This window comes from Oncorhynchus clarkii, chromosome 5, assembly GCF_045791955.1.
Source record: "Oncorhynchus clarkii lewisi isolate Uvic-CL-2024 chromosome 5, UVic_Ocla_1.0, whole genome shotgun sequence".
NCBI lineage: Eukaryota > Metazoa > Chordata > Actinopteri > Salmoniformes > Salmonidae > Oncorhynchus > Oncorhynchus clarkii.
This window is the reverse complement of record NC_092151.1, coordinates 22468071-22494462: the sequence shown is the minus strand read 5'-3', so window position 1 is coordinate 22494462 and position 26392 is coordinate 22468071. Positions and strand designations below refer to the sequence as shown.

At 46.0% G+C, this 26392-nt stretch overlaps 2 protein-coding genes across 3 annotated transcripts in view; one reads left to right on the top strand and one right to left on the bottom strand.

Moving 5' to 3' along the window:
• The window catches only part of LOC139408530 (high affinity cAMP-specific and IBMX-insensitive 3',5'-cyclic phosphodiesterase 8B-like), a 106815-nt gene extending 96681 nt beyond the window's left edge, over positions 1–10134 (top strand). Inside the window, exons 21-23 of the mRNA XM_071152523.1 lie at positions 443–610; positions 3304–3433; positions 4292–10134. Of these exons, the coding sequence (XP_071008624.1) occupies positions 443–610; positions 3304–3433; positions 4292–4401 (408 nt within the window). The 3' untranslated portion in view covers positions 4402–10134. The remainder of the gene's footprint in view (positions 1–442; positions 611–3303; positions 3434–4291) is intronic.
• Positions 10135–11429: 1295 nt separating this feature from the next.
• Positions 11430–24389, bottom strand: LOC139408529 (WD repeat domain 41). Of its 2 annotated transcripts, none has more exons than XM_071152521.1 (14): positions 24203–24389; positions 23979–24053; positions 23637–23752; positions 22575–22623; positions 20889–21017; positions 20751–20813; positions 14860–14971; positions 14531–14593; positions 14315–14419; positions 13236–13420; positions 12961–13082; positions 12673–12758; positions 11848–11981; positions 11430–11740 (listed from the first exon to the last, which is right to left on the bottom strand). In XM_071152521.1, exons 2-14 carry the CDS (start codon positions 24024–24026, stop codon positions 11600–11602), a joined length of 1353 nt encoding a protein of 450 aa, XP_071008622.1. In that variant the 5' UTR covers positions 24027–24053; positions 24203–24389; the 3' UTR covers positions 11430–11599. The 2 variants fall into 2 exon arrangements, with proteins under 2 accessions (XP_071008622.1, XP_071008623.1); XM_071152522.1 differs by having other exon boundaries at positions 22575–23090; positions 24203–24368.
• Positions 24390–26392: the final 2003 nt, after the last annotated feature.

The following is a 26392-nucleotide window of genomic DNA, read 5'->3' as shown; positions in this document are numbered from 1 at the left end:
TGTGCTAGCGTCCATGTGTATGTGTAGTTTATTATTACATAATAAAGATGGTTGTTAACATTAGCCAATTGAGTGGGAACAGAAGAGATATAAACAGTTTTAGTTCTTAAATACAGTATATTCGGTGAGCATTAATGAGAAAATAGGAATAAAAGACTAAATATTTTGACATTCAACAATGGAGAGTTCTAGTGGAAAATACTCTATTCAGAGCATGTGACTCCAGTTTGAAGCACCTATCTGCAATCATTGGCCGTGTGTGTGTGTGTGTGTGTGTGTGTGTGTGTGTGTGTGTGTGTGTGTGTGTGTGTGTGTGTGTGTGTGTGTGTGTGTGTGTGTGTGTGTGTGTGTGTTTTTCTGACTAATTGTGTGTGCATTGAGAAGTGTGTGTTTGTGTGTGTGTCTTTGACCTTGTGTGTGTGTGTGTGTTTCTCTGTAACAGAGTGAAGGCAGTGACAACGAGGGTCCAGCCAGCATCAGGAACAGCCCAGAGAACCGGCTGCTGATCAAGAGGATGATGATAAAGTGTGCTGATGTGGCCAACCCCTGTAGACCTCTGGAGCTCTGCATAGAATGGGCCGGACGCATCTCTGAGGAGTACTTTTCCCAGGTGAGCGGGATGACAGGGATGGAAGGTGGAAGAGAGGGCTGCTGGAGGAGGGGATGACTATATGTTAAATGTGGGATGACAGGGATGGAAGGAGGAAGAGAGGGCTGCTGGAGGAGGGGATGACTATATGTTAAATGTGGGATGACAGGGTAACAGGGCACTAGGTAAAGGAATGGAGAGGGGTAAGGGGACAGCGAGGGGTTGGAATGAGGAATGGAGAGGGGTAAGGGGACAGCGAGGGGTTAGAATGAGGAATGGAGAGGGGTAAGGGGACAGCGAGGGGTTAGAATGAGGAATGGAGAGGGGTAAGGGGACAGCGAGGGGTTAGAATGAGGAATGGAGAGCGGTAAGGGGACAGCGATGGGTTAGAATGAGGAATGGAGAGGGGTAAGGGGACAGCGAGGGGTTAGAATGAGGAATGGAGAGGGGTAAGGGGACAGCGAGGGGTTAGAATGAGGAATGGAGAGGGGTAAGGGGACAGCGAGGGGTTAGAATGAGGAATGGAGAGGGGTAAGGGGACAGCGAGGGGTTAGAATGAGGAATGGAGAGGGGTAAGGGGACAGCGAGGGGTTAGAATGAGGAATGGAGAGGGGTAAGGGGACAGCGAGGGGTTAGAATGAGGAATGGAGAGGGGTAAGGGGACAGCGAGGGGTTAGAATGAGGAATGGAGAGGGGTAAGGGGACAGCGAGGGGTTAGAATGAGGAATGGAGAGGGGTAAGGGGACAGCGAGGGGTTAGAATGAGGAATGGAGAGGGGTAAAGGGACAGCGAGGGGTTAGAATGAGGAATGGAGAGGGGTAAGGGGACAGCGAGGGGTTAGAATGAGGAATGGAGAGGGGTAAGGGGACAGCGAGGGGTTAGAATGAGGAATGGAGAGGGGTAAGGGGACAGCGAGGGGTTAGAATGAGGAATGGAGAGGGGTAAGGGGACAGCGAGGGGTTAGAATGAGGAATGGAGAGGGGTAAGGGGACAGCGAGGGGTTAGAATGAGGAATGGAGAGGGGTAAGGGGACAGCGAGGGGTTAGAATGAGGAATGGAGAGGGGTAAGGGGACAGCGAGGGGTTAGAATGAGGAATGGAGAGGGGTAAAGGGACAGCGAGGGGTTAGAATGAGGAATGGAGAGGGGTAAGGGGACAGCGAGGGGTTAGAATGAGGAATGGGGAATGTGTCATTGCAGCTCAGACTGTTCTGGTGCTATAGGAGTTCACAGCTGGCAATCCTGACCTTAACAACTGCCTACTCAGCTATATTATATGTACAAAAGTATGTAGACACCCCTTACATTAGTGGATTCGGCTGAAAGGTGTATAAAATCGAGCACACAGCCATGCAATCTCCGTAGACAAACATTGGCAGTAGAATGGCCTTACTGAAGACCTCAGAAACTTTCAATGTGGCACTGTCATAGGATGCCACCTTTCCATCAAGTCAGTTCATCAAATTTCTGCCCTGCTAGAGCTGCCCTGGTCAACTGTAAGTACTGTTATTGTGAATTGGAAACGTCTTGGAGCAACAACGGCTCAGCCGGGAAGTGGTAGGCCACACAAACTCACAGAACGGGACCGCCGAGAACAGGAGTGTATAGCGCATAAAAATTGTCTGTCCTCGGTTGCAACACTCACTACCGAGTTCCAAACTGCCTCTGGAAATATTGTAAGCAAAATAACTGTTCGTCTGGAGCTTCATGAAATGGGTTTCCATGGCCGAGCAGCCGCACACAAGCCTAAGATCACTATGCGCAATGTCATACGCTGGCTGGAGTGGTGTAACGCTCGCCACCATTGGACTCTGGAGCAGTATAAACACGTTCTCTGGAGTGATGAATCAAGCTTCACCATCTGGCAGTCTGACGGATGAATCTGGGTTTGGCGGATGCCAGGAGAATGCTGCCTCCCAGAATATATAGGGCCAACTGTAAAGTTTGTTGGAGGAGGAATAATGGTCTGGGGCTGTTTTTCATGGTTCGGGCTACGCCCCTTAGTTCCAGTGAAGGGAAATCTTAACACTACAGCATACAATGACATTCTAAATGATTCTGTGCTTCCAACTTTGTGGCAACAGTTTGGGGAAGGCCCTTTCCTGTTTCAGCATGACAATGCCCCTGTGTACATAGCAAGGTCCATACAGAAATGGTTTGTCGAGATAAGTGTGGAAGAACTTGACTGCCCTGCACAGAGCCCTGACCTCAACCCCATTGAACACCTTTGGGATGAATTGGAACGCAGACTGCAAGCCAGGCCTAATTGCCCAACATCAGTGCCCGATCTCACTGATGTTCTTGTAGCTGAATGGAAGTCCCCGCAGCATTGTTCCAACATCTAGTGGAAAGCCTTCCCAGAAAAGTGGAGGCTGTTATAGCAGCAAAGAGGGAACAACCCCATATGAATGCCCATGATTTTGGAATGAATAGTTTGACGAGCAGTTGTCCACAAACTTTTGGTCATGTAGTGTTTCCGTGTACACCTATAAATCTGCCCTCTCTCTCTCTCTCTCTCTCTCTCTCTCTCTCTCTCTCTCTCTCGTGAGTATGTACATATTGTAAATACTATAGTGTGTGTGTCTGGTGGGGGGGGTGGTAACCTGTGTGTGTGTGTGTGTGTGTGTGTGTGTGTGTGTGTGTGTGTGTGTGTGTGTGTGTGTGTGTGTGTGTGTGTGTGTGTGTGTTAACCTGTGTGAATCCATGTGTGTTTCAGACTGACGAGGAGAAGAGAGAGGCTCTTCCGGTGGTCATGCCTGTATTTGACAGGAACACCTGCAGTATCCCCAAGTCTCAGATCTCCTTCATAGACTACTTCATTACAGACATGTTTGACGCCTGGGATGGTAAGAACACACACGCGGTGCCGAGGTTAGAAGGGCACAGGGGATCCACTGGGAGGGGGAGGGATCACAAATCCCAACTTTCCCAGGCCTATCCTCTCTTCTACTTCCTCCATCCCTGTAAAAGAGGTAGAGCCTCCCTTTTCCCATCACAGTAGAGCACAGTAGCCCAGGGGACATAGAGAGGGAGGGAGAAGGGGATGGGAGCCAAACGAAGGGGTGAAGAGGAGAAAGGGGGAGGGAGGGGATGGGAGCCAGACAAAAGGGTAAAGGGGAGGGAGGGAGGGAGGGTAGGATATAATAACTTCCATCTCCCCGTCCCCATGAAATGAACCCTGACCTCTGGGGTGTTTCTAGGGGTTACCCACCCAGAGAAGAGAATACATGTGTTTACAGTGAAAAAAGCTGGTGATGTCACGGAAAATTCCCAGAGGCCACTGGGAAAGGGTGGAGGGGCAGGGGTGGGTATCCGGGGGGCCGGAGGGGTTAAGTCGAAATGCACTGAAGCAGAACCTACTGTACACACACACACACAAAAGCACACACATTCAGATGCAAAAGTGCACACAGAAGCACAAAGATGCGCACACACACAAGCATAACGCACAAACACACTCACACAGCAGGCTTTAATTCGGCAGGGTCAGGGCTGGGTTGTTGTCTGGTGGTTGCCAGGTCAGGCTCAGACAGAGGGGCAACCAACGAGTTGGAAACTAGGAAGTAAACAACACCCACACAAACACAAATTGCTTGAGACCTAATTTCCCTAGCTGTCATTTCCTTGTGTGGAAACTACCGCTGGCTCATGTGTTTGTGTGCATGCAGATGTGTGTTAACCTCACACTCTCCTCTGTCCCCCAGCCTTCGCCAGTCTACCTGGCCTCATGGAGCACCTGTCAGAGAACTACAAGTACTGGAAGGGTCTGGACGACATGAAGTGCAAGAGCCTGCGTCCGCCTTCTCCTCCGTGACCCCTCCATCCCTCCCTCTCTCCCTTCATCCCTCCATCCATCCCTCCCTCTCTCAGGGCAGGGGGAGACAGCGAATGTAGCCCAGCACTGGCATTAAGCCCCTCCCACTGTGATTCTACCCAGCTCCACACACATTGGACTGTACTGCAGTCTGCAGACCTTAGAGCCTGCAAACCCCAGAGTCTGTAGCTTGGAGCCCTGAGAAGAAACCAGGGGACTGTCATACTGGCTGACATAATGACACCCTATCCCCTATGTAGTGGACTACTTCTGACCATAGCCCCAACCCAAACACATTTCCCATCTTTGGTTATCTGATGTTGCCTCAAACTACAAAAACAGATTTCATACAGAGAATCATTATGGTGCCCATTGCTAAATTTAGCATGGGGGGCTCTGGTCAAACATACATGCACTACATGCACTACATGGGGAATAGGGTAACATTTTAGATTTGCCCTCTGAGGCTGAAGCCAGCCTCTTCAGACCCCTCTCGGGTCCCTGTTGGGCCCCTAATTGGACTCTACAGTCCTCCTTACCATCTGTCCCAGCCTGAAGGGTGAGGATCAACCAATCAGTCCCAGCCTGAGGAGTGAGGACCAACCAATCAGTCCCAGCCTGAGGGGTGAGGACCAACCAATCAGTCCCAGCCTGAGGGGTGAGGACCAACCAATCGGTCCCAGCCTGAGGGGTGAGGACCAACCAATCAGTCCCAGCCTGAGGGGTGAGGACCAACCAATCGGTCCCAGCCTGAGGGGTGAGGACCAACATGCTACAAACCAACCAACTGCACTTTAGCAGCTCAAAGTCACTTTCTCAAAATCTTTTATTTTTCCTGTCTGTTTTTCTGCTCTCTTCTCTCAGACAAGAGTCTGCTGTTTCTTCTCATACTGTACCTTTCTGTCTCTCTACTGTAGTATGTAGTACTGCTGAGATGGGTACCAAAGCTTCATTATACTGTGACTTCTACAGCTAAAAGAGGAGAGATCACGGAATGATTACAGAACTAAAGCATGTAGAGAGAAATCAGTCCACTCCAGCACATGCACACTGTACTCGCTCTTCCAACTAAACAGACAACTGTAAATTGTAACTCCGCTTACCTTGTTCTCTCGCCAGCTGAAAGTATTAAGGAATATTGAGCTCTGATAAGCCCTGTCAGGGAGAATCATACAGAGGTGTGTGTGTGTGCGTGTGCGCGCGTGTTTGTGTGTGTTTGGCAGCAGCCCCAGTGCAGTCAGAGGTCTGTGTTCGCTCCATACCTAGGAGGTTTACAGAGCAGAGCCCAGCTGAACTGACTGCTGTAATATCTCTCTCTATGGGGGAGAACCAGAGCTCTGTGCAGAGAGCCATGCCTCACATGCAGCTAGCTCACCATCAGGCTCCCCTCTGGGGCTAGAAGCAGCGCTCACTCAGCCCCCTCTGGAACTCTGCTCACATGGCTCTTAAAAGAGAACTATCCTGTCATCACTGGGGCTTAGTGGGAACAGTATTAGAACATAATTACAACACTATTCATCGACAAGTGGGAGAAAAATAGCACTATATTAAGTACTGTTGATCTTCAATTATAAACCAAATAAGAAGTGAATTATCTGACCTACAGTAGGCCAAGTGTAATATTTATGACAGCTTGCATTGAAGCTAATCATAATTCATTACTTAAAAAAGGTCATAAAGTTCCAGTACATCCATTTAAATATCAAAGGCACATGTTTTATTTATTTATTTTATTTAACCTTTATTTAACTAGGCACATTGATGTGGACACATACTGTAGATAATTGTAATCTCCAAATATGAAGGAAACAAATTATAGTATCGCAACATGAAAGCAGTGGCTAAGCAAGTTAATATTCCAAGCACAACCAACCCATTGATTTCTAACTTTCCAGTTACTCTCTGGTGTTCAGTGCAGTTGTACAGTCGTGGCCAAAAGTTTTGAGAATGACACAAATATACATTTTCACAAAGTCTGCTGCCTCAGTTTGTATGATGGCAATATGCATATACTCCAGAATGTTATGAAGAGTGATCGGATTAATTGCAATTCATTGCAGTCACTCTTTGCCATGCAAATGAACTGAATCCCCAAAAAACATTTCCACTGCATTTCAGCCCTGCCACAAAAGGACCAGCTGACATAATGTCAGTGATTCTCTCATTAACACAGGTTTGAGTGTTGATGAGGACAAGGCTGGAGATCACTCTGTCATGCTGATTGAGTTCAAATAACAGACTGGAAGCTTCAAAAGGACGGTGGTGCTTGGAATCATTATTCTTCCGCTGTCAACCATGGTTACCTGCAAGGAAACACGTGCCGTCATCATTACTTTGCACAAAAAGGGCTTCACAGGCAAGGATATTGCTGCCAGTAAGATTGCACCTAAATCAACCATTTATCAGATCATCAAGAACTTCAAGGAGAGCGGTTCAGTTGTTGTGAAGAAGGCTTCAGGGCGCCCAAGAAAGTCCAGCAAGCGCCAGGACCGTCTCCTAAAGTTGATTCAACTGCGGGATCGGGGCACCACCAGTACAGAGCTTGCTCAGGAATGGCAGCAAGCAGGTGTGAGTGCATCTGTACGCAAAATACTTTTGGAGGATGGCCTGGTGTCAAAGAAGGGCAGCAAAGAAGCCACTTCTCTCCAGGAAAAACATCAGGGACAGACTGATATTCTGCAAAAGGTACAGGGATTGGACTGCTGAGGACTGGGGTAAAGTCATTTTCTCTGATGAATCCCCTTTTTGATTGTTTGGAGCATCCGGAAATAAGCTTGTCCGGAGAAGACAAGGTGAGCGCTACCATCAGTCCTGTGTCATGCCAACAGTAAAGCATCCTTAGACCATTCATGTGTGGGGTTGCTTCTCAGCCAAGGGAGTGGGCTCACTCACAATTTTGCCTAAGAACACAGCCATGAATAAAGAATGGTACCAACACATCCTCTGAGAGCAACTTCTCCCAACCATCCAGGAACAGTTTGGTGACAACAATGCCTTTTCCAGCATGATGGAGTACCTTGCCATAAGGCAAAAGTGATAACTAAGTGGCTCGGGGAACAAAACATCGATATATTTTGGGTCCATGGCCAGGAAACTCCCCAGACCTTAATCCCATTGAGAACTTGTGGTCAATCCTCAAGAGGCGGGTGGACAAACAAAAACCCACAAATTCTGACAAACTCCAAGCATTGATTATGGGCTGCCATCAGTCAGGATGTGGCCCAGAAGTTAATTGACAGCATGCCAGGGCGGATTGCAGAGGTCTTAAAAAAGAAGGGTCAACACTGCAAATATTGACTCTTTGCACCAACTTCATGTAATTGTCAATAAAAGCCTTTGATACTTATGAAATGCTTGTAAATATACTTCAGTGTTCCATAGTAACATCTGACATAAATATCTAAAGACACTGAGGCAGCAGACTTTGTGAAAATTAATATTTGTGTCATTCTCAAAACTTTTGGCCACGACTGTAGGAGTACATTTTATTTTCCAACTGCTTTTTGTCCCTCCTGTGTCCCCATAGCGTGTTGCTGGTCCGTTATGATGTAGCATGGCAGTGTGGTCTGAGCAGAGCCACCTCACAGCAGCCTGATGAAACCACCATGGGAGAGACACAGCATGAAAGACTTGGATGGCTCTGGCTCAAACTATTCCCTATGTAGTGCACTACTTTTGGGGCAGAGATGTATGTGGTGAGAAACACTGGCACACTTAGCTTTTGGGGCTTAAACAGTTGCGTCTTAAATGCACCCTATTGCCTTAAGTGCAGTACAGAATGGTAGTGCGTTCTATGGGGACATTTTAGATTGACCCGGTCTTTGGATCCTCTCTAGGAAAAGAGACCATCAGGCCAGCTCCCAGTACCCTGTACTGCTGCTTGGTTCTGTTGGGTTTTCAACTCCGACTCTGCTATTAAAACAAGATTGAAAATGACATTATCATCCCCTTCCTGTCATCTAAAACACATTACTGTGTAGCGGTCTCCCTCCATTGGTTGGCAGTGGGAAATGCAGTTCCAATAATGTCCTTGTGCAGCTACACAGTAGACATACAAGACAGGCAGTCAAAGGCATAGCCTGCTGGAAGTAGGGGTGCTGAGGGTGCTGGTGTCTCCCCTGAAAAATCAGATATTATTAAAAAAATAATACTAATTACAGAAGTAGTGCACTGGGCCTTTACTAGTCCTATATTATCAGACCGATATATGTAGCGTGTTTGTAGTCTGTAGCGAGTGCCCCTCCAAAATATTCTATGACACCCCCCCCAAACATCTGCAGCTATGGTCAGATGTGTTATGAATGGGTGGTAAGTTCTGAGTTCAAAGTGCTTGCGCATGCCTGCATGTGTGTATATTCAACCAAGAGAAACTAAACTGGGGTACGTAGTTAACCGAAGGAAAAGTGATCTTCTTCAAGGTGCCTTACTTTGCACCTCTCCTCTGAAACAGTGTTCCTTCAGCTTCAAATGGTTTGTTTGGCTTCAAATGGTTTGTTTAGCTTCAAATGGTTTGTTTGGCTTCATGTGGTTGATTTAGCTTCAAATTATTTGTTTGGTTTCATGTGGTTTGTTTGGGTTAGTGAGTAGCTGAACAAAGCCACTAGACTAAGCCAGAGTAGACCTATTTTACTTTAGAATTTTAACCTGGCTCATGTCTCACATTCCTCAACTCCTCGTTCTCTGGTTGGTCAGAGTATCACAGTATATTAATGTCCTAAATGGCACCCTATTCCCCATATAGTGACAAATGAAGTGTTCTTTGTGGGGAACATGGTGTCATTTGAGACTGACCCTCGACAGGTGAACACTACAGGTATTATGGAGAGAACAGTGTGTTTGACAATGACTGTATGCTAGTTTCAGAACATGGTAAGACAAATGCCTTAAAACCTCTTCCCATTGCTCACTCTGTCAAGGCTTTCATAGTTTCACTGATATACGACACTGGAAACTACCTAGCTACTGCTGACTTCAACAACCCACTATGTAGTGTCCCGTGGACTGTCCATTGAGCTTCATCTATTTTTAATAGAACAATGTTTTTTTTTTTTACTTTTGTTTCAGTTGTTCAGTTAGATGTGTTCAGATCTGATGTCACCCTCATGCTTCACCTCCTTTCCTCTCTTTTCCCCCCAAAACAAACCGTTTCAGCTGAGGTGAGAGCATGGCTGACATTACTGTGATGTCATGTTAACCAGGCTCTGTCATTGGTCAGAGACTGGCATCAATGGATATGGAGAACGTGCCAATCTGTTTCCTTCAGAACAACCAATAGAAACTCAACAAGCGTTAATGTATACAAGCTCTATTTTTTAAAGTAATTATTCATTGTTTTGTCATTATTGGCCGTGAAAAGGCAACTGTAAAGTATATGTATTTTGGAAGGATTTTATGGTTTGAGGCTTTAGTTGTTTATAAAGCTGCTCTGGGTGGATCCTCCAGAGTTGAGTGGTTATGATTTTAGTCTTTCCTGGTCTCTGTCAGAAGAAGTCTGATTTTGGTTCTCTTTGTCAATACTTTTTAAATGTATTAGTGAGAAACAATATACATATCCTGCAATATGGTGTTTGTGACCAGTTGTATCTTTAATTTGTGACATTATATTTAGGCTTTAAAAAACAAGCAACTGTGGGGTAAAAATAGTTCAAATAACCATACAGACATTTGGCAAATAAATGTGTGACCAACTTGAAGACAGGCATATATAAGAACATCAGATCAAATAAATGTGTGACCAACTTGAAGACAGGCATATATAAGAACATCAGATCAAATAAATGTGTGACCAACTTGAAGACAGGCATATATAAGAACATCAGATCAAATAAATGTGTGACCAACTTGAAGACAGGCATATATAAGAACATCAGATCAAATAAATGTGTGACCAACTTGAAGACAGGCATATATAAGAACATCAGATCAAATAAATGTGTGACCAACTTGAAGACAGGCATATATAAGAACATCAGATCAAATAAATGTGTGACCAACTTGAAGACAGGCATATATAAGAACATCAGATCAAATAAATGTGTGACCAACTTGAAGACAGGCATATATAAGAACATCAGATCAAATAAATGTGTGACCAACTTGAAGACAGGCATATATAAGAACATCAGATCAAATAAATGTGTGACCAACTTGAAGACAGGCATATATAAGAACATCAGATCAAATAAATGTGTGACCAACTTGAAGACAGGCATATATAAGAACATCAGATCAAATAAATGTGTGACCAACTTGAAGACAGGCATATATAAGAACATCAGATCAAATAAATGTGTGACCAACTTGAAGACAGGCATATATAAGAACATCAGATCAAATAAATGTGACCAACTTGAAGACAGGCATATATAAGAACATCAGATCAAATAAATGTGTGACCAACTTGAAGACAGGCATATATAAGAACATCAGATCAAATAAATGTGTGACCAACTTGAAGACAGGCATATATAAGAACATCAGATCAAATAAATGTGTGACCAACTTGAAGACAGGCATATATAAGAACATCAGATCAAATAAATGTGTGACCAACTTGAAGACAGGCATATATAAGAACATCAGATCAAATAAATGTGTGACCAACTTGAAGACAGGCATATATAAGAACATCAGATCAAATAAATGTGTGACCAACTTGAAGACAGGCATATATAAGAACATCAGATCAAATAAATGTGTGACCAACTTGAAGACAGGCATATATAAGAACATCAGATCAAATAAATGTGTGACCAACTTGAAGACAGGCATATATAAGAACATCAGATCAAATAAATGTGTGACCAACTTGAAGACAGGCATATATAAGAACATCAGATTAAAATTGAAGACTTGAAACACACAGAATTTCACACGTTGTAAAATCACTAAACCAACAAACATGGTAAAGAAATATCCATCACATTGTACACATTATATATATATATATATATATATATATATATATATATATATATATATATATATATATATATATATATATATATATATATATATATATATATATATATATATATATATATATATATATACACATCCATGAACCTCAGAGACAGTGAAATAACAACACCTAGGAACAAATACATTCCACCCCTCTTTAAAACCTTAACTTCCAGTAGAAAGTGTTCTGTAAAATCATAAATAATTGTGTTAGTGACTGACAGGTGGGGGTGGGGGGTCAGAGTCCCCCGTTCTCCTCCAGTTTCCTGAAGAGGGCGAGACTGCGGAGGTGAGACTCTCTCTCTCTGTTCTTCCATGCAATCAGCAGGTGGTCTGTAGAACATGTTACCAGACCCTTCTCCCCAAAACTCACAAACATCTGGAGAGGACACGCAAGAAAAAACGCACAAATACACAGAAATGGTAACATGTATCAATAGGATATTTGTCTAAATGTTGTCAGTTGATTATTACGTGACATCATACCTGCACGGCCCCTGAGTGTCCAATCAGGTCGCCCGTCAGTTCCAATGTTCTGAGACTGGGGAGTTCAAGAACCTTCTTCACAGGAGGCCCCGCCTGCTTATTGGACCTGCCGAAAGTCCACATCCCAAAGAACCCTGGAGGATGGAGAGAGAGAGAGAAGAGAGAGATTTGAATAGAAAGCTGATGCTGTGACTTTTCAGATGGACTCGGCAACCAGACAGGTTTGGCACATGGACTCTATCAGCCACGACGTCATCACCACGAGATGTCAAGCAGTGGGCACAGCTCTGGGATGAGAAACATTCCACAACCATCCAATAAGACGTGACTGTAGACCGCCTGCCCCTAGGGGCTTGTCACATTTTTTCACATGAAAACATTTATCTTAATATGGACAATAAAAAGGCCATAAAAATCCCAAAAGACCAAAATTATATTTCCCTTCCTTATAAATTACAGTGGATGTGCAAAAAGAAAAACCAAGTCGGGAAATGTGATTTGGCTGAGTGTGTGTTCGCTGACTGATGACAGTGCTTCAAGAAGGAGGCATCACACTGACAGACTCTGAGCTCTGAGCTGTGGTGAAGTGATGGATGAACAGAACGAGAAAGCGAGGGAAAGAGAGAAAGGACCACAGCTCAGACTCAGAGGAGCGCTCCAATCCACTTCAAAGGCAGCTGTGTAGGATTAGTATAGACGCTAGCCTAGGCTAGTGACATCACTGCCATAGTCTGTCTAGCCCTCCTTTGATCCCACCACTACACTGACTCCGCTGGGTCTGTGTGTGTGTGTGTGTGTGTGTGTGTGTGTGTGTACACGACTCACCTGCAGAGGCTGGTTCTGCAGGTAACAGGAGGTCCTGCATCTCCCAAATCCTCACACTGCCATCCTCGGAGCACGACATCAGCCCCCTGCAACACACACACACTATAAGAAATCTATAAAAACACTGCAGTGTGACACACATGTACCTTACAGAAGAGAGAACAACACAGGTAACGTGTGAAACCTGATAAAGACCATTATGTTTGATAACATTGTTGTGGCTGAGATAAAGAGCTTGGGAACAGCAAACAGTGGGTCTCTTAATAAGAGCAGGTGTGATTTGATTACCCATCAGGCAGCAGCATGGTGTGTAGTACGTTGGAGTCGTGGGCTGTCTTCCTGTAGGCCACAACACTCTTAGTGATGACGCTGTACACATACAGACCACTGCCCACTGCAGCCACCATCAGCTAGGGAGGAAGAGGTGATAAAAGATCATTCATTTGTAGTGTATTGAGACCTTGTGATAATGCACCTTAAATACCAGTTGACTTGACTTGATTAACAACACTAACTTTCAACCTAAAATAATCTCACCATGTCAAAACACTTTGGGTACTCACCTCTCCATCGGATGTCAGCTGTTGGATGGACATCTCACTGGGTTTCGGAGCGGCCAATCGGATCTCAGCCTGGGTGTCGGTCTGAGACTCCTCCCACAGGATGTGCTCATAGGCCATAATCGTCCAATCAACAGCGTCCCACAGGATCAGCTCGCCAACATGGGACCCACTGGCAAATAGGCCATCTGAAAAGGAAGAGGTAGAGGAGGAGTAGGAAGAGTAGGAGGAAGATACCATAGAGTTAGAATTTGTGAAGTAGAACCTCAGAAATTCAAATCCCAGACTGCCCGGTCAAAGTTTAGCTTCAGTTTAAGTTAAACCAAGTCAACCTGAAATATACACTGAGTGTACAAAGCATTAAGGACTCCTGCTCTTTCCAAGACATACTGAAGACTGACCAGGTGAATCCAGGAGAAAGCTATGATCCCTTATTGATGTCTCTTCAATCAGTGTAGATGCGAAGGGGAGGAGACAGGTTAAAGAAGGATTTCTAAGCCTTGAGACATGGATTGTGTATGTGTGCCATTCAGAGGGTGAATGACCAAGACAAAATATGTAAGTGCCTTTGAACAGGGTATGGTAGTAGGTGCCAAGAACACCACTTTGATAGTGTATTTGTCACGCTCAACAGTTTCATGTGTGTATCAAGAATGGTCCTCCACGCAAAGGACATCCAGCCAACTTGACACAACTGTGGGAAGTTTTGGAGTCAAAATGGGCCAGCAACCCTGTGGAACACTTTGGACAGTTTGTAGAGACCATACCCCGATGAATTGAGGTTGTTCTGAAGGCAAGAGGGAGGGAGAGGGGTGCAACTCAATATTAGGAAGGTGTCCTTACTGATGTCAAATACACTCAAGTGTATTTGACATCAGCAAAGTGATCTCTCTATCAGACCTACTAGGTCATATCCATATAACTTCTTTATTGAGGAAAATGTACTTACTACGACGGTGATACTTGGTTGTCTCACCTTGCTATCTTGAAATGATTGCACTAAGGGGCTCTGGATGAGAGCATCTGCTGAATGACTAACATGTCAAATGTAAATGTGAGATGATGAAGAGATAAAGGCTGACCATTGATGTTGATGAGAGCGTGGATGCTGTCCTGGTGGTCAGATAGACGTCTGACCTCTGCTACAGACAACCGGGACCCTGTGGACATGGTCAGCCTGAAAATCACTACACAGAGGGAGGGAGAGGGTGTTTACCTTAGTTCAGAAGAGACACATGGACGACACAAAGGTTCATAAAGAATACAGGACTACAACCATGGTTACTATTACAACTCACCTATATCTTTGTCCATAGCTGCTGCTATACAGTTCTTAGGCAACTCCACCGTGGCACTGATTCCTTGAGACACAACACTAACATTGAATCCCTTCATATATGAGATTAAAATACATAAATAAGCCCAAACGACAGTAAGCCTTTTATCAAATGGAGTGAAAAGGTGGTGCTAAATGGACAAGATCAGACAGTACTCCCTCCCTTTAAAAATGTTTGCTCCCTTTTGTGGCAACTGAACCGTAATCCTGGTTTCTCTGTGTACCATGAGGTTAATGTGTGAATAGTGCATTATGAATGAATGTATCCTAACATGATCTCTGTGTTATTACCTGTGTCGTCGTGGTGCTGGCTCTGACACTGCAGCTGGAAGTCTCTGTTCCACACACACAACTCATTTCCTCCCGACACCCACACACATAACCGCTCCAACACCAGCAGACACTAACAGAGATAGAACGATAAGAGTACACACGTACCCAACCACCCACCCACACCCACACACACACTTATATCTCCACCTAAACAATATAATCACTTGGAGAAGGGTCTCAGTTGCCTTATCTTGGCCAAGTCTCAGTTGTAAATGAGAACTTGTTCTCAACTATCCTACCTAGTTAAATAAAGGTGAAATAAAATATAAAATAGCAAATATTTGAATTAATAGTGGAGTTCACAGACATAAAAAGACAGTATGTCTAAATATAACCTGAACTGACTGTATATATAGAAACAGTATGCTAGATGGTGAAAACAGGTGAGGGAAAGATATGGAACAGCACTGTTGCCCCTAGCAACCCCCTCCCAAATTAAAATTTAAAGACGCACACTCCATGAACTTCTCTTGTTGAAAAATAATATCCCACATATAAATACAGCAATGTACACACTTAAGAGTAGAAAAATATTTTTTGAGCAAAATAGTGTTGTTTTTTTAGACAACTGCAAACGTACAATTTTGGAGAACTCTTCCAATTGAATTTCCCTGCTCAGAAGAATTAATGCTATTAAAATGGTCTTCCTCCCGCAACTGCTTTACCTATTCCAGAACATCCCGGTATTCATACCTAAATCCTTTCATAAACAACTGGACTCAATTATCATTCCATTCATCTGGGAATATAAAACACACAGGAGTGGTAAAAACACCTCTAGAAGTCCAAGATGGAAGGATTGTCTACCCCAAATGTTATACACTGCTCAAAAAAATAAAGGGAACACTAAAATAACACATCCTAGATCTGAATGAATTAAATATTTTTATTAAATACTTTTTTCTTTACATAGTTGAATGTGTTGACAACAAAATCACACAAAAAGTATCAATGGAAATCAAATTTATCAACCCATGGAGGTCTGGATTTGGAGTCACACTCAAAATTAAAGTGGAAAACCACACTACAGGCTGATCCAATTTTGATGTAATGCCTCCACGTGCCTGTATGACCTCCCTACAACGCCTGGGCATGCTCCTGATGAGGTGGCGGATGGTCTCCTGGGATATATCCTCCCAGACCTGGACTAAAGCATCCGCCAACTCCTGGACAGTCTGTGGTGCAGTCTGTTGGTGGATGGAGCGAGACATGATGTCCCAAATGTGCTCAATTGGATTCAGGTCTGGGGAACGGACGGGCCAGTCCATAGCATCAATGCCTTCCTCTTGCAGGAACTGCTGACACACTCCAGCCACATGAGGTCTAGCATTGTCTTGCATTAGGAGGAACCCAGGGCCAACCGCACCAGCATATGGTCTCACAAGGGGTCTGAGGATCTCATCTCGGTACCTAATGGCAGTCAGGCTACCTCTGGCGAGCACATGGAGGGCTGTGCGGCCCCCCCAAAGAAATGCCACCCCACACCATGACTGACCCACCGCCAAACCGGTCATGCTGGAGGATGTTGCAGGCAACAGAACATTCTCCACGGCGTCTCCAGACTGTCACGTCTGTCACATGTGCTCAGTGTGAACCTATTTTCATCTGAGAAGAGCACAGGGCGCCAGTGGCGAATTTGCCAATCTTGGTGTTCTCTGGCAAATGCCAAACGTCCTGCACGGCGTTGGGCTGTAAGCACAACCCCCACCTGTGGACGTCGGGCCCTCATACCACCCTCGTGGAGTCTGTTTCTGACAGTTTGAGCAGACACATGAACATTTGTGGCCTGCTGGAGGTCATTGCAGGGCTCTGGCAGTGCTCCTCCTGCTCCTCCTTGCACAAAGGCGGAGGTAGCGGTCCTGCTGCTGGGTTGTTGCCCTCCTACGGCCTCCTCCACGTCTCCTGATGTACTGGCCTGTCTCCTGGTAGCGCCTCCATGCTCTGGATACTACGCTGACAGACACAGAAAACCTTCTTGCCACAGCTCGCATTGATGTGCCATCCTGGATGAGCTGCACTACCTGAGCCACTTGTGTGGGTTGTAGACTCCGTCTCATGCTACCACTAGAGTGAAAGCACCGCCAGCATTCAAAAGTGACCAAAACATCAGCCAGGAAGCATAGGAACTGAGAAGTGGTCTGTAGTCACCACCTGCAGAACCACTCCTTTATTGGGGGTGTCTTGCTAATTGCCTCTAATTTCCACCTGTTGTCTATTCCATTTGCACAACAGCATGTGAAATTTATTGTCAATCAGTGTTGCTTCCTAAGTGGACAGTTTGATTTCACAGAAGTGTGATTGACTTGGCGTTACATTGTGTTGTTTAAGTGTTCCCTTTATTTTTTTGAGCAGTGTATATTACTATTGGTCCGCTAACCTCTGTGCTCTTATGGTTGTCTGGATGACGCAGCTGGCTTAGTATGGAGCGTGAGGATAGCCGCCCTTCTTCTATTGACGCTGTGATTTTGTCCCGTCAATTTGGAGATGTCACTTTATGGTAACAATCCTATTATACATAGCACAGTCCGTATCTGAAGCAAACTAAGTTCCATTTTGACCTTATACCAATATCATTCTGCTCCCTACTGCGAAGAATAAGTACTTTGTCCCCTCTAACCTTGATAACACCTTTGCGCGATCGGGAGAACTAGGGATCAATACCATAGAGGATTTTTATATAGAAGGGACCTTTGCCTCCTTTGATTTGCTGAGGGAAACCTATAATCTTCCCAGAAGTAACTTTTTCAGACCCCTACAGATTAGAGACTTTGTTAGAAAACATCTTCCTACATTTGGAAATGCTAAACCTTCCATGTTGCCGGATCCATGAAAATGTGTCCCACCTCAGACAAACTGATATCTCGTCTAAATGACGCTTTCAATCTGTTAGCACACCTTCTACAGATGCCATTAAGGCTAAATGGGAGGAAGTGCTAGGGACTGACATTTCTGGAGCAGGCTGGGAAGAGAGCTGGAAGTATATCCACACCTGCTCCATTAACTCCAGACATTGTCTTACACAATTCAAGATCTTACACAGATTACACTATTCCAAAACTAAACTGCATAGGATATTTCCTGATACCTCCCCTGTGTGATAAATGTCACACTACTCCACCGCTGTGCCCTATGCTCTAACCTGCATGGTTATTGGTGTGGAATTTGTAGGATCCTCTCTGAGGTTCTGGAGTCTTTAATTGACTCAGACCCACTTCTGATCATCCTGGGAGTGTCAAAAACCCTAAAAGGATTAACCAAGCCCCCAAAACAACTCATCTCTTAGTCTCATTTCGGCAACAAAAAGATATCTTGTTGTTTTGGAAAAGGAACAAAGTTCCCTCTACCAAATTATGGGGGGTGGCATCTGCCCTCTGCTTTCTGTTTACTTGTTCTGTATATCTTGTTTTCTTTCTTGTATGTGTTCAATAAAAAAATATTTAAGCAACAAAACATTCATCACTTTCTATTGAAATGACTGAAATGAACAGATATTTTAGACACTACATGTTAAAGGTAATTACATAAGACATTACGCAGGGCGGCGGGTAGCCTAGAGGTTAGAGCGGCAGGGTAGCCTAGTGGTTAGAGCGGCAGGGTAGCCTAGTGGTTAGAGCGGCAGGGTAGCCTAGAGGTTAGAGCGGCAGGGTAGCCTAGTGGTTAGAGCGGCAGGGTAGCCTAGAGGTTAGAGCGGCAGGGTAGCCTAGAGGTTAGAGCGGCAGGGTAGCCTAGTGGTTAGAGCGGCAGGGTAGCCTAGTGGTTAGAGCGGCAGGGTAGCCTAGTGGTTAGAGCGGTAGGGTAGCCTAAAGGTTAGAGCGGCAGGGTAGCCTAGTGGTTAGAGCGGCAGGGTAGCCTAGTGGTTAGAGCGGCAGGGTAGCCTAAAGGTTAGAGCGGCAGGGTAGCCTAGTGGTTAGAGCGGCAGGGTAGCCTAGTGGTTAGAGCGGCAGGGTAGCCTAGTGGTTAGAGCGGCAGGGTAGCCTAGAGGTTAGAGCGGCAGGGTAGCCTAGTGGTTAGAGCGGCAGGGTAGCCTAGAGGTTAGAGCGGCAGGGTAGCCTAGTGGTTAGAGCGGCAGGGTAGCCTAGTGGTTAGAGCGGCAGGGTAGCCTAGTGGTCAGAGCGGCAGGGTAGCCTAGTGGTCAGAGCGGCAGGGTAGCCTAGTGGTCAGAGCGGCAGGGTAGCCTAGTGGTCAGAGCGGCAGGGTAGCCTAGTGGTCAGAGCGGCAGGGTAGCCTAGTGGTCAGAGCGGCAGGGTAGCCTAGTGGTCAGAGCGGCAGGGTAGCCTAGTGGTCAGAGCGGCAGGGTAGCCTAGTGGTCAGAGCGGCAGGGTAGCCTAGTGGTCAGAGCGGCAGGGTAGCCTAGTGGTCAGAGCGGCAGGGTAGCCTAGTGGTCAGAGCCGCAGGGTAGCCTAGTGGTCAGAGCCGCAGGGTAGCCTAGTGGTCAGAGCCGCAGGGTAGCCTAGTGGTCAGAGCCGCAGGGTAGCCTAGTGGTCAGAGCGGCAGGGTAGCCTAGTGGTCAGAGCGGCAGGGTAGCCTAGTGGTCAGAGCGACAGGGTAGCCTAGTGGTCAGAGCGGCAGGGTAGCCTAGTGGTCAGAGCGGCAGGGTAGCCTAGTGGTCAGAGCGGCAGGGTAGCCTAGTGGTCAGAGCGGCAGGGTAGCCTAGTGGTCAGAGCGGCAGGGTAGCCTAGTGGTCAGAGCGGCTGGATAGCCTAGTGGTTAGAGCTGCAGGGTATCCTAGTGGTTAGAGTGGCAGGGTAGCCTAGTGGTCAGAGCGGCAGGGTAGCCTAGTGGTCAGAGCGGAAGGGTAGCCTAGTGGTCAGAGTGGCAGGGTAGCCTAGTGGTCAGAGCGGCAGGGTAGCCTAGTGGTCAGAGCGGCAGGGTAGCCTAGTGGTCAGAGCGACAGGGTAGCCTAGTGGTCAGAGCGGCAGGTTAGCCTAGTGGTCAGAGCGGCAGGTTAGCCTAGTGGTCAGAGTGGCAGGGTAGCCTAGTGGTCAGAGCGGCAGGGTAGCCTAGTGGTCAGAGCGGCAGGGTAGCCTAGTGGTCAGAGCGGCAGGATAGCCTAGTGGTTAGAGCTGCAGGGTAGCCTAGTGGTTAGAGCGGCAGCTAGCCTAGTGGTTAGAGCGTTGGACTAGTAACCGAAAGGTTGCAAGATCAAATCCCTGAGCTGACATCTGTCGATCTGCCCCTGAACAAGGCAGTTAACCCACCGTTCCTAGGCCGTCATTGAAAATAAGAATTTGTTCTTAACTGACTTGCCTAGTTAAATAACGGTAAAATATAAAAAAATTACTTTAATTGGGACTCGGTAACAAAGCTTTAAGAGAGTGTTAAACAGAGCCATAAGAGTGCTAAACAGCTAACAAAATGGCTACACGGACTATCTACATTGGCCTTTTGCATTTTCTCTATGTACATTCAACACAGTCACGCTCCAATACACTCACACACTTCATTTGCTCACACACACACTCATATGCAATCATCATATACACTGCTGCTACTCTTGTTTATCATATATCCTGATGCCTAGTTACATGCCCTTATACATAACTACCTCTATCGATCCAGGATCCCTGCACATTGTAAATATGGTATGGGCACTGACCCTGTATATAGCTTGCTTACTTTTCATGTTCTTCTTATTTCTATTTCTTGTGTGTTTTAGTTCTACTTGACTGTTTTATAGTACTACTAATATGTACTACTGCATTGTTGCGAAAGAGCAAGAAAGGCATTTCACTGTACTTCACTGTGCACATGACAATAAAAACTTGAAACTTGAAAAAGCACACAGCACTAGGTAACATATGGTAACGAGTTGCAAGTGTTGCCAACAGATGAAAAGCAGATGAACATACCTTGACAGAGGACTGGAGGTCTGAGACGGTCTGAACCCTGTTGCCTGTCTCTGGGTCCCACAGCTGAACCACAACACTCAGGAAACACAACAACAGGGTTCTATGTGTGTGTGTGTATGTGTGTGTGTGTAAGGATACACTGAGGGTGCGGTCCGAGGAAGCTGTGATGAGGGAGGTGTGTTTGTTCTCTCCACTGGTGTGTGTGTAGGCTGTCATGGCCGTTATCTGCTGGGAGTGACCCCTTAGTTCCAGCAGCCTCTCTCCTGTCTGAGAACACACAAACACACACACAACAATTCGTATTATTCCAAATATATTCACAACACTGCCACCTATTGGTGTTACTAAAACACTACTACCCTTTATTCTTGCTTTATCGTTTCAAATGTTTATTTTTTTATTTCACCTTTATTTAACCAGGTAGGCAAGTTGAGAACAAGTTCTCATTTACAACTGCGACCTGGCCAAGATAAAGCATAGCAGTGTGAACAGACAACACAGAGTTACACATGGAGTAGACAATAAACAAGTCAATAACACAGTAGAAAAAAAAGAAAAAAGGAGTCTATATACATTGTGTGCAAAAGGCATGAGGAGGTAGGCGAATAATTACAATTTTAGCAGATTAACACTGGAGTGAAAAATGATCAGATGGTCATATGCAGGTAGAGAGATACTGGTGTGCAAAAGAGCAGAAAAGTAAATAAATAAAAACAGTATGGGGATGAGGTAGGTAAATTGGGTGGGCTATTTACCGATGGACTATGTACAGCTGCAGCGATCGGTTAGCTGCTCAAATAGCAAATGTTTAAAGTTGGTGAGGGAGATAAAAGTCTCCAACTTCAACGATTTTTGCAATTCGTTCCAGTCACTGGCAGCAGAGAACTGGAAGGAAAGGCGGCCAAATGAGGTGTTGGCTTTAGGGATGATCAGTGATATACACCTGCTGGAGCGCGTGCTACGGGTGGGTGTTGCCATCGTGACCAGTGAACTGAGATAAGGCAGGGCTTTACCTAGCATGGACTTGTAGATGACCTGGAGCCAGTGGGTCTGGCGACGAATATGTAGCGAGGGCCAGCCGACTAGAGCATACAGGTCGCAGTGGTGGGTGGTATAAGGTGCTTTAGTAACAAAGCGGATGGCACTGTGATAAACTGCATCTAGTTTGCTGAGTATAGTATTGGAAGCCATTTTGTAGATGACATCGCCGAAGTCGAGGATCGGTAGGATAGTCAGTTTTACTAGGGTAAGTTTGGCGGTGTGAGTGAAGGAGGCTTTGTTGCGAAATAGAAAGCCGATTCTAGATTTGATTTTGGATTGGAGATGTTTGATATGAGTCTGGAAGGAGAGTTTACAGTCTAGCCAGACACCTAGGTACTTATAGATGTCCACATATTCTAGGTCGGAACCATCCAGGGTGGTGATGCTAGTCGGGTGTGCGGGTGCAGGCAGCGAACGGTTGAAAAGCATGCATTTGGTTTTACTAGCGTTTAAGAGCAGTTGGAGGCCACGGAAGGAGTGTTGTATGGCGTTGAAGCTCGTATGGAGGTTAGATAGCACAGTATCCAAGGAAGGGCCAGAAGTATACAGAATGGTGTCGTCTGCGTAGAGGTGGATCAGGGAATCGCCCGCAACAAGAGCAACATCATTGATATATACAGAGAAAAGAGTCGGCCCAAGAATTTCACCCTGTGGCACCCCCATAGAGACTGCCAGAGGACCGGACAACATGCCCTCCGTCTACCCAGCTTTTGCTCAAAGCCGTTGGATGTTTATATGTTCCTACATCCCCCCTTGATCTCCCCTCCCAGACAAATGGCTCACCTCAACGTTCCACACCAACACCAGACCATCGTCTCCTGCAGACGCAAACCTGGGAAACAACAATGTCTACTTATGACATGACAAAACACTGGTCCTGCTTACAGTCCTGCTACTCACCTAAAAGCACAGCTAAAAACAAAGCATGATGGTGATAATTACCCAATACTCTTCAGGTATGAATGAGAAAAAACATGTATCAACTCCAAATGACTGAACCAGAAGGATGTGTTTCAGTGAAACAGAGAGTAAGCTACTGTCCACAAAATCCACTAACTCCCCTGGGATCTTAAAAACACCTGTCCTCAGGCTTAGCTCCTTTCCCTGACCTCTGACCCCTACCCATCTACAACCAACCTACAGGATGAGAGGATCAGAAAGAGTAAAGGATGAGATAGAAGAAAGAAGAGAAAAGGAACTGTCTTTCCAGCAAACGAGGGCTGGAAAAGGATACATTTTGGGACTTGAAAAGCAATCTGGTGAGAATGTTCCGGCCCCTGCCCTCGGCTGCTGGCCTGTCTGGAGAGGACGAGGCCCAGAGGAGGGGGTCATTACTGAGGTAGACGAGGCGTGAAGCTCTGCCGGACCCACCCAACTCCACACACACACACACACACACACACACACACACACAGCTCAGATCAGCTAGAAAGCACTTATGAGACCACTTATGCAAACCCACTGTACCATAGTAGCACGCAGCATGCTTCCACCAAGCAATGCATTACCTGTGAAGGCTGTTAACTATGTATTCAGTGGTCAGTGGGGGGTGGAAGAGCAGGTGGGGTAGCAGGTGTGTAGGAGGCGGGGGTTAAGAAAAGGGGTAAACTATAGAGTAACCGCACACATACAGTATAAAATACACACAACCCAGTAAAGATTTGTTGAGGAGAAGATCAAACACACACACACACAGTCCAGCAGTGGTGATGATTAAGCTCTTGTCACGCTCTGTAAGTTTGCTTTGGAGAGGATCTGCTGTCAATCACACTGAGAGATAGAGTCCAGCAGATGGTAGAGAGAGAGAGAGAGAGAGGCAGAGAGAGAGAGAGGAGAGGTGCTTACCTGAAGTCATCAATCTGCACCAGAAATCGAACAATGTCAAAATGTCCTTTTAGCACCTGCAGTTCAGTGAACCAGTTTTTGGGCTGTTCCTCCCCAATGAATAGCACAGGGTTTTTCTGCACACATAAGGGATAAAAATGAGACGAGGAGAGACAGCAGGTTGAAAAGCCACTCAGTGAATTCAATCACATAAGAGAAGGTAGTGAGAAAAGCATGGAAAGGGTCGAGAAAATGAATGATGTATATCTCTGCACAAATTATAGTAAGAATTATAGCCAGTACAAGAACACAACCGGGTAACTATAGCATTAACATCACACAAAACAGTTAGCCAGCTATTACCTCGACAGACCCCTGTGCTTCCCGACCACCGAGTATCCATCGCAGCATGACTGGCTAATGGCTATGCAGGAGATTCTGATGACAAGGAGACGACAGATGTCAGAAGTTGCACCATGGCACAATATGCAATTGCTGTTGTTGATGACAAACAGCTGACCCCTGCATGTAAACAATTCTGACAAGCTAATTCAGGTTAGCAAGCAGAGAATGTGATTATATCTTGCCTTAACAATCATTTGGCGTGAGACGTTCCCAGATCACGGTCGTCTTGACGCCTTTAAAATAGCTGTCGGGGATATCTCGTTGTTATTTAGTAGGGAAATCTGCCACTTGAGATCCAGCTGGCAAACCAAGACCCGTGAAATTTGACATGAAACTGTCAAGCTGAGCTTTCGCAACAAAACATTCATGTGACAGTAGCTAACTACGGAAGCGCAGGATGGACATATTAATGAAAACGTGAAAAACGGAAACGCAACTTCGCAAAGACCTGTCGACAAATGTATATTATTGTTCTGCCTGTTCCTTATCCTTAGTAATAGCTGGCTAACTGTTTTGTGTGATGTTAATGCTATAGTTACCTGGTTGACAACTATTCTCTACGGTATCTCTAAGCAAATGTGGTTTTGTACTGGCCATAATCTTACAATAATTTGTGCAGAGATATACATCATTTATTTTCTCGACCCTTTCCACGCTATAAAATAATCGATATGGGAGGAATTTAAAAAATGAAATAACACTTTATAACATGTATATGCACCATGTAGCCAGTCTGTTTGTTACCTTGTAATTACACATTCATCTGTGACAACTAGATGGCAGTGTACAACAAGTCGAAGATCTGGAGAGATGCACATCCTTCAGTGGAAACAGATACCGAAAGCGTTTGGGGAATTATGGCTGAACCAACATGTTTGCCTTGCTATTTACCCATGCAGTGTTTAGACAGGTAAATCTGTCTTGAAATAGAAAACACAGAATGTGCTTATTCATCTCATTTAAAATATTGTGTCTCTCTGGACATTGAACTAAAAACAACACTGTCAAAGACTGCACTATTATTATTTTCTCTGTAATAGTGTTTATGTGACTCAGTAGTATTTGTAGATTACCTTAGCATGACAACCACTGGCCCAAATCTCCCCCTGGCCCTCTCTTTCTCTACCCTCTATCTCCCTCTTTATACACTCTCTACCTTCCGTCTCTCCCTCTTTCCTCATCTCTCCCTCTGTGACTGCTGGCTCTGCTGTGTTCTAGCTGTGTCTATATTCCTGCTCTCCCTGTCTACCTCCCCTCTCCCTGTCTACCTCCCCCTCACCCTGTCTACCTCTCCCGTCTACCTCTCCCTCTCCCGTCTACCTCCCCCTCTCCGTCTACCTCTCCCTCTCCGTCTACCTCTCCCTCTCCGTCTGCCTCCCCATCTCCCCGTCTACCTCCCCCTCTCCGTCTACCTCTCCCTCTCCGTCTGCCTCCCCATCTCCCCGTCTCCCTCTCCCGTCTACCTCCCCCTCTCCCCCTCTACCTCTCCCTCTCCCTGTCTATCTCTTCCTCTACCATTCTTACTTTCCTCTCTATGCTTCTACCTTCCCCATCTACCTCCCCCTCTCCCCCTTCTACCTCCCTCTCCTCCTTCTACCTCCCTCTCTACCCTTCTACCTTCCCCATATACCCTTCTACCTCCCCCTCTACCTCCCCCTCTACCCTTCTACCTTCCCCATCTACCTCCCTCTCCCCCTTCTACCTCCCTCTCTACGCTCCTACATCTCCCTCTCCCCGTCTTCCTCTTCCTCTACCCTTCTACTTTCCTCTCTATGCTTCTACCTTCCCCATCTACCTCCCCCTCTCCCCTTCTACCTCCCTCTCCTCCTTCTACCCCCCTCTCTACCCTTCTACCTTCCCCATATACCCTTCTACCTCCCCCTCTACCTTCCCCTCTACCTCTACCTCCACCTCTACCCTTCTACCTTCCCCTCTACCTCCCCCTGTCTACCTCTTCCTCTACCCTTCTACCTCCACCTCTACCCTTCTACCTTCCCCTCTACCTCCCCATCTCCCCTTCTACCTCCCTCTACGCTTCTACATCTCCCTCTCCCCGTCTACCTCCCCCTCTAGCCTTCTACCTCCCCCTTTACCCTTCTACCTTCCCCTCTACCTCCCCCTCTACCCTTCTACCTCCACGCTTCTACCTTCCCCATCTACCTCCCTCTCCCCCTTCTACCTCCCTCTCTACGCTCCTACATCCCCCTCTCCCTGTCTTCCTCTTCCTCTACCCTTCTACCTCCCCCCTACCCTTCTACCTTCCCTTCTACCTCCCCCTCTACCCTTCTACCGCCCCCTCTACCCTTCTACCTCCCCCTATACCCTTCTACCTCCCCCTCTACCCTTCTACCTCCCCCTCTAACCTTCTACCT